Source organism: Typha latifolia, chromosome 12 (assembly GCF_019914945.1).
Source record: "Typha latifolia isolate L0001 chromosome 12, TyphaL0001v2, whole genome shotgun sequence".
NCBI classification, from domain to species: Eukaryota; Viridiplantae; Streptophyta; class Magnoliopsida; order Poales; family Typhaceae; genus Typha; species Typha latifolia.
In genome coordinates, this window is record NC_133097.1 from 4761574 (window position 1) to 4770512 (window position 8939).

General features: G+C 36.2%; 1 protein-coding gene across 1 annotated transcript; it reads right to left on the reverse strand.

Moving 5' to 3' along the window:
- Positions 1-992: 992 nt before the first annotated feature.
- On the reverse strand, positions 993-1901 carry LOC140798951 (beta-1,3-galactosyltransferase pvg3-like). The gene has a single exon (XM_073153042.1). The coding sequence runs from the start codon at positions 1899-1901 to the stop codon at positions 993-995; it is 909 nt and encodes a 302-aa protein (XP_073009143.1).
- Positions 1902-8939: the final 7038 nt, after the last annotated feature.

An 8939-nucleotide genomic window follows, 5' to 3' on the forward strand; every position in this document is an offset into this window, starting at 1 on the left:
AATGGTCATGCAAGTATTTCCATAACTCAAAAAAAAAAAAAAACCAGGAAGTATTTTTTTTTCTTTTTTGTTTTCTTTGAGAAGTATATTTGGTTAGAAATGTATTGCATGAGATGTGATCTGGTGAGTTGAGAGAAAGGAGAAATAAAAGGTCTGAGGATAGGAGAGAGTTGGGAAATTAAAGTACGTGTGAAATGGTTTGAAAATATTACTATCTTTTTGTATGCGATGGTATATCATTTTCTATTGTTTCATGGATGGAACTTGATATGGCAATACTATAATGGCCACATTCATTTAGTTAATCCTATATTGAGAGAAAAAGAAATAGTTCCAAAAAAATTAGCCAACAAATCCTTCTATATTGTGTTTAGGCAACAGAACAGCGTCCAATATATCTTTCATTGCAAGTACTTTTTGGTTCTTCTCATTTTAGGTCTTGTCCTTATAGCCTTCATTTATAAACCAGCTTTTGTCTAATTCAGCCATTTGTTTTAGTTTTGGATAAGAAAGCAGTCATTAACGGAGAGAGAATTTAAATGTAGTACTGATTGGCTTAGGACTGACCAATTGGGCCAAATATTATAGGCTGGATTTGCTTAGTAAACTTCCTTTGAGGCCTAAATGTTATTAGAAGATGGCACTATTTCATTTGATCCTACATTTTGCTTTCAATATCTTTGAAATATTATAAATTAATTATAACCTAATAGCACCCGATGGAGTAGAGAATATAAAATATGTAAAATACCCATCATTTGACCCTAAAAAAATCAGGTTCCTGTTCTATTTCTATCTTTAATCTTGAAAAAGTTACTCAAGGGTATAAAGATTATTTTTAATTAATTTAACTCATTAAGAAAACTAAAGACATAAACCAGCAATTTGAGCTTGGCTCGAATGTAAATGAGTCGAGCCTGAACAAAATTTCACAACTAATTTGGTTTCCCTCAAACCAAACAAGCAAAATCTAGGAGGAAAAAATTAACATATTAAAGAACATGGTAAAGCTTAGATGGCTTCAACCCATCCGTGACATTAAAATACTTCAAAGTTCTTGCCCACCATGAGTTATTCTTCAGCAGGTGCACGGCAATGGTGTCCGGAACCAACTCATGCCTGAAACAATTGCTCGGATAAGATCCCTTATAATCGTACATATCCGGCTCTGTGCCATGCCTATTCTTCCCCTTATTCCCCATGCTAAGCCACTTCCCAACCATCATATCCTCCGGCCCGATCGACTCATTCCGGGCTATCTCCGACGTTGCAATCCACTCTACCAAGTCCCAAGACAATATATACCCCATTCCTGTCATGAATGGTGCCGGAAATGGAGGAAAATTCTCTCCATCACACGGAATAATAAGCCCGTAGTACATATCCTCCCTCGACTTATTCTTCAATGACTCGACCAAGTTATCGAGACGGAAGTAGGTGTCGTCGTCCATCTTCATCACGTAGTCGTAACGCCGGTCGTCGAATAATTCTGGAAGGCTAGAGAAGTAGTCGTAGGTCTTGCCGAAGTTCATGCTCTCGGTGCAGTTGAGGATTATGATGTCGTCGTACCGCATGATCTCGAGGGAGACGACGAGAGATTGCTCCTGGTTTGTTAGCTTACAGAAGACGAAGCGGATGTCGATGTCGGCGGTGAGGCTGGATTGGAGAGAGTAGACAAGACGAAGCAGATGGCGGCGCTCGAAGTTGTCCGGATGAGTGAGGATTCCGATCAAGAGGCGAAAATCGGGTTTCACAGTGACTGGACCTACGAAGTCTGTGACAGACGGGTGGTCAAAGGAGATGGAGATGGAAGTAGTTCTGAGTAGAAGGTATGTTAGAAAAGGCAGTAGAAGAACAACGAGGGAGATGGTGGAAGGAGATTGTTTGCAGATAGAAGACATCCTCTTTCACTTCATGAAAACTGGCTATAAGGTTGATATGCTCACCAAACCATTAGCTCTTAAAGAATCAATTAAGAAGTGCACTTGATATATTTTGGACTTGGTGAAGAAGATATCTGATCTTTCCTGATTCGCTTTTCTTTCTTTTTAATTAGGTAAATGAAGCTTTTGCTTGGTCTTCTATTTGAAAATGCCTAAGTGAATATATATAAAGTTTCTTGTGGAGAGAGATGTATTGAAGTCTACTAAGTTGCTTGTGGAGAGAGAAGTACTTGATATATAATAAGTTTTGGACTTGGTGAATGGTGAAGGTCCTGAAGGAGATATTTCGACTTATTAATTAACATTGAAAAATGCTACTAATTAAGTTAATTACTTATTAGTTGCTATGGATAATGACAGCTAGTTGCTTGGTCTTCTATTTATAAAACAAACCATGTGAATCTTCCTCTTCTGTGTAGAATCAAATGAGGGTTAAGAAAATCTCTTTTTTTAATGTGTAAAGACTAAAATTCATTCATAGTTTAAATCACAGTACATTTCAGTCTATTCCATAGAATTACAATCTCAAATAGCTAGAATGGCTAGGGGGGAGGGGGGGATGTACTTTTCTCAAAAAACAAACTAGAAGGGTTGGATGGATAACCCAATTGACCTCTTTCAAAATACCAGTAATGCTCTAGGCCATCCTGGAAGGTATCTATCTTATATCCACGTTCTGTGAGGACATGGATAAGTGGATCTTCGTTGACTACTAAGCGACAGTCCTCGCAATCAACGACGATAATTCAAAGTTAGACTGGTCTGCTCACCGCTTCTTCACAAGTATAGGAGGTTGATCTCTCTGAACTCTTCTATTATGATAGGCTTTACAAGTCAATCCAAACGTGTTGGACCAAATCTGAAACTTTTTTTGTGGACCTTCCTTAAAAAAATACCATTAATGCTATTAACCACCATGGCCAAGTCACTGAAAATCCACTACCTTCCTTTGACATCCATCTCGCTGAGCATCACCAGACCCATTAATATAGCCTGAGCTTCCCCATGTAATGGTTTTTTTACACTGATGAGTGAAGACAGATTTAGGTTTTAGGGTCTTTGAAGGATGGAGACTAACTGCTATTCCTATGCCAGCCACATGAGAACCCCTCCAAGCTCCATCCACCCACATAACGGGATCATCATGTTGAGGTTGTTGGTCTTCCTCTAACCATTAGTTTGGCATGGGTGACATGGATCATCCTTTTGAGCTCCGAGACTAACCTTTTAGCTTTTTCCACCATTTTCACTAGTGAAGGGAGATAGCTTCTAAAAACTTTCCAATTCCTTCTCTGCCAGATACACCACATTACCGTGAACGCATAGTCCCTTAGTTCATTTCCTAAAGTCGAGTTAAGCATATCCAACCACCAATCCAATCTGTTAGCAGTTTGGTTAAAGCCAAACATCCCTGACAAAGGACCAGTTTATCAACATATGATCCACCCTTTCTTTCTCACTAAGCTATGAAGCACAGACAACTCTCCTAGGAGGAGGTGTCCGAGTCGGACACGAACACGAACACGCGTTAGACACGTGTTCGACACGGTTAGAAGTATCCTTAATTAAATAAAATAAAATAAAAATATTGGACATGGGAGGGACACGGCAGGACACGGGCGGGACTAATATTAGTGTTAATGGGTTGGGTTTGGGTCCTTTTTATTAATCCAAATCCAAACCTAAAATTAATTTCTCCAAACCCCACCCCTTAGAAGAAATCTCTCACTCTCTCATCCCTAAATCCTCACCTGTAATGAACAAGCTGCTGCAATGGATGAGCACGATGAACGGGCGATTGTGACGGCGTGAGCACAATGAGCGCGACGGACGAGTGGGTTGAGCAACTTCTTTGAGACCGGTTGCGATGGACAAGGTTCTCTCTCTCCCTCCCTCCTTCCCTCCCTTTGTCCCCATAAGCAGACCTCTCTCTCTCTCTCCCTACATACATTTCTTCGCGTCATATTTGTAACGCCCCCCGTAGCACGTGCATGTGCACGCCCATGCGCCTACACGACACGCGCGACGCATGCACAACGCATGCGACAGGTCGAATGGGGCCCGTCACGCACAGATACACGAGTGATATCATTGCCTAGGGTTTAAATACATATGTGTGTCCAGGTGTTTTTCAAGTTTTTCTACTTTCATAATCTTCTAACCAAATCGACAATTGTCTAGCATAATTATTTTAGATTCATAACTCTTATCTCGTTTACTACTTTTTACCAATTACTCCTAACGTTGCACAATCATAAATAATCTAGCATAAGAATTTAGTATCTATATATAGGCTAGTCAGGTAATCATACTATCATTCTACATAACTCAATAATAATACTATTGGATAAAAAAGAATTATTATTACTCAGTAATCGTGTACATTGATTCTATAATATAAAGAACATTATCATATGTCAAATATTTCATAGACTATTCCAAAATAACGCAATTTATCCGAATCTATCACTACTCATGTGAACTACAACCAAATAACAATATAATGTCATAATTATCTATGATAATACAATACGATTTAAGTAAATCAGTTATCTCCAAGATCTACTAAATGCATACTCCAATACACAAATATGTTTAATGGGTACTATTGAAACGTAGTAGTAACCTCCTTTATAGTCGTGCACGTGTACAAGTGGCATAATATTATATAGTAGAATAAGCATAATGGAACACACATTATTATCATATTTTATGTGCTAACGTACATGTTCATGCCTAATAAATATGCATAAAAATTATGATATGTAAAATCTTACCGAATAACAAAATAAAATTAGCATGCATGATATGGAACAATAATAGTAAGAAGAACGTATGCACATGTATGATATAAATGTGATGATGTCATAAAGTAAGTTATTTCATTCTCTATACTACTCTTAGATTATAGAAGTTTCACTTGCATAAACCATTTTCTTGATACTAATTGCCACTACGCCATGGGATCATTCTCATAGAGTATGGAGTCTATCTCGATAAGGAAAGTAAATAAAAAGCATAAACACAATATTCTTATCACTAATTAGTTAAATAATCTTATTGACGTTCACTATAGGCTTGGGTAAGTCTATCTCATAATTCCTACCTCTATTAATTAGATAGAGCTGGCATAGTTATACTAATGCATAACATGTTGTTAAACATAATAAAAAAAATATTCTCCTCAAATTATCGCCAAAATCGCTATTATCAAATTTACAGAAGATCGCATAAATAACATTTAATTAATAAGCTTCGTTAAATAATGCAACTTGCTTGCCCGGCCGGTGGGGAAGACAATGATCGCCCACTGACAGCAAAAACCCAATCGATGGGAGGGGAAGAGCTGTCGGTGAACCCGGCCGTCGGCAAACCCTATTGACCCCACCAACATGCTCCCCTTGGCAAACAAAAGCTAGTAAAGGGGAAGCCCAGCTGCCAAAGTTAAGGGGACGCCCGACGGCTCTGGACCGACACGGCAAGGCACGAGGCCAACGTGAGCATCCTCATGAAGAGGGGAAGCTCACCAGACCAACGCGGCAAGGCACGAGACCGCTCGCCGGCTAGATCACGGTAAGACCGAGAGGAGGACAAAATTGGAGAAAACCCCAAAGTAACAAATCAAACTTACCTAGAGGATGAGAGAGCTTCGGTGCTTTGATCCAAGGGGGTCGGTAGTTCTGGCGGTGTTTCAACGTGGCGGGAAGAAAGGGGGAAAAGACTACTAGCGGGGAGAAGAAAGAAGAAAGAAGAAAAAGAAAAAAAGGAAAGAGAAGAAAAAAAAGAAAAAGAGGGGGAAGAGAGGAAAAAGGGTGCGTGTCGGGCACGTGCCAATTTTTTTTTTTGTGGATGTTACGAAATATGTACCCATTTTGGGGCCCAAAGCTAATGAGAAGTTTAGCACTTATATACCGTACTAATATTTTTCAAATATTCAATATAGTACTAAACTTTCTTTTATTTATTTTCATTGTCATAATGCCCACTTTAAAGCCAATTTTTATTCACTTCTCTTTATAGATTTAAATAAATAAATATATGACATTAAAGTACTCATTGAGCTCTTTTAATTCCACCATTAATCCATCATTAATAATGTGTAGACCCCACTAAAAAATGAGCTCAAAATTAATAAAATATTCAGGTCAAATATATGATATTTTCAACATATAGTAGGCAAATCAAAGTAGAAATTAAGAAATAATTATAGATTTATATGAGTAAAACTTAGAATTCTGATCTGTGAGGCGTGTTGAGGAATGTAAATGTATGTCTAGTTGATGAGAAGTAAGGAAAAACAAAGTGATAAAATTTTAAAAGTCTAATCATTTACTATGTTTGGATAAAGGATATAGACCGAAAAGTGAGCTTCTTCGTTCCAATAAAATTACAAACTTTCATAATTTTAGCTTATTTTACTTCCTCTCCGTATGTGCTATAATTATCCAATTTTATTATATAAATTTAAGTTTCACTAAACACTAATAAGTCATGAATATACCAGAATTGGTTTTAATTACTAAATTGTTTCCATCTCTTTCACTCACAAACTGTGAGGGCTTTTTTATATTGTTCGCAAATGAACTCTGAAAACTAAACACATCCAAAGTTGTAATCACTCTCAATGAGTTTGATAAATAAAGCTCGTAAAAAAAAAAGAAATGAGAGAAAAATTAGAAACTTGTTAAGTGATAAATGAAGCTCATAAACTTGTTTTTTTTTTATATATATTTCTTTGAAATTCTCATTTCAAAATAAGGTATGAATCTTCTTTAATAAGCTTGAGAGGTTTTTATTTTTTCATTTGAGAGAGTCAGATTCATCCCAGATTTTAGTCTTTAACTTTTGGCATCTCTTTGACAAATCAAACCATCCAATTTAACTTGATAGATGAAGTAAACATGTGTATCTTTGAAGTATCTTTTCAACATTATAAGAATCACATTGAAAATTTATTTGGTCAAAAAGCTGCAATTAGAAAAGTATATCTGTCTCTAGACCGTGTCACTCTAGGAATAGGTTATTTATATGTTCACTTGTAATCTAAAATAGTAGTATAATAATTATGTTTAAAGAAAAAAATTATATTTTATTTTTTATAAAATATGAAAATACCTAGTGATGTATTATATTCTATGTATGTGTATATGCATTATCATTATGTATGTATGCAATATCTTGTAAGGCATCACTGTGTGTGTAATGCTTGAGAGGTTATCGTTATGTGCGTAATAGAAGTATATATTAACACTTTCTATTTACACAAAAGCTACATATTTGTTCTTTATTATATTATTGTAGACCAGGCTAAGGTGAATTTATTTATAGTGATGGTGGTGGGTGGTTCGAGGGGGTTCGACGGAGAAAGAGGTAGAGAGGATGGTATCTAGAGGATAGAAACGAAATGAAAAATAGAGATGACAATGGCGTCGGGGTAGAACCGATACTTGGAGAGAGAGGATGGAGTAGGTGGTCCGGTCCTAAAGAGGACGGGGGTCGACGGATGAGAGGGTTCCATAGTCAAGGAGGAAAGGGTTGTGTCGGCGTTGGTTATTGTTCATCGATTACTATTCACTTGATCATGACATTGCATACTATTCATTGATGGGATGGATAAACTAACTTTATATATGTACTGATTATATATTATCATTATCTATATACATAATAACTACATTGTCATTAGCTATATATGCAATAGCTACATATTAATATTCTATGTATATAGTGAATAAATATTTATAATCTATGTATATAATGACTAGATATAAACATTCTCTATGGAGACAATTATTATATATTAACATTTTTTATATGTATAATGACTATATATTAACGTTTTATGGATGCAATGAGCAGATATGTGGAAAAATTAAGTGATGAGAGATAGATTTTGAAATAAGTTTAGTCAAACCAAGAGTAAAAATTTAAATTTGGATAAAAATATTTCTAAATTAAAATAGGGATAATCTAATGTGCACTCTCTAATCTGAAATATTATACTCGAATGTTGAATAAAAAGTGAACGGAGCTAAACCCAATCCAAATGTTTAAGCCTAATATGGAAAGAGAAATAATGAGGATTTAATGAAGGGAAAGGAGGAGGAAAAGGGAGGTGGACAGCAGATCGAGGAGCTTAGATTGGGAGTCCAATGGGAACCAGCAAATCGAGGGACCGACAGAGCTCTTTGAGCAGCCTACTGTGACTTCAGACTAGATTCATGCTAAGTCCCAGAATAGAGTTAAGAGTTTGGTGGTGCTCCCACATCTCACGGATAAGGATTAAGCCATCAACTCTCTCAATTGTAGGCATTAAATACTTACCAACAAACTTATCCAGCGTCTCTTTCCTTGTAGACAAACGTCTTAGGCTGGCCCATTTAAAAATACTTAGACATAGCAAGAAGTTGAGTTTTTGGCAGGTATTCTGCTGTTTTTGACCAAACTAGTACTAGTACTGTTTTAAATTTAATTCATCAAAGCATATTACTCTAGGCACTGTAGCTCTAAAGGAACATTGAAACTTTTGGCGTCTCTATTGTACGGTAAAACACTTAAAAATGTGGCGTTTTTACTTGTAAGGAAAATGGTCAAAATTTAAGCATTTTTTCATACAAATCGGCTAAGGAAACTTTCTTTTTCAACTAAAAGGCTTGTCTGATGAGTGTTATTTTTAAAAAAAATCTTAAACGCCGAAATTTTTAGCATTTTTATTATGGCACAGTGTTTCAGACCCCTTTTTAGTAATAAATTTAAGGAGTGATCTATTTTAGTAAATTAAAGACTAGTTCGGTCAAAAACTCGATATCCACTTCTATCTAAATTAATTTAAAATTTAAATACGAATTTGGATGAATTTTACCTTGCCTACAAGCTGCTTTCCTTAATAATCTACTACTAGTTTTCATGGCCTATTTCGGGTATTGACGACACGTAGAATGGGACTCTCTATATCAAACTTTGGAATGAATGATTTGATTACTTAATATTCGATTC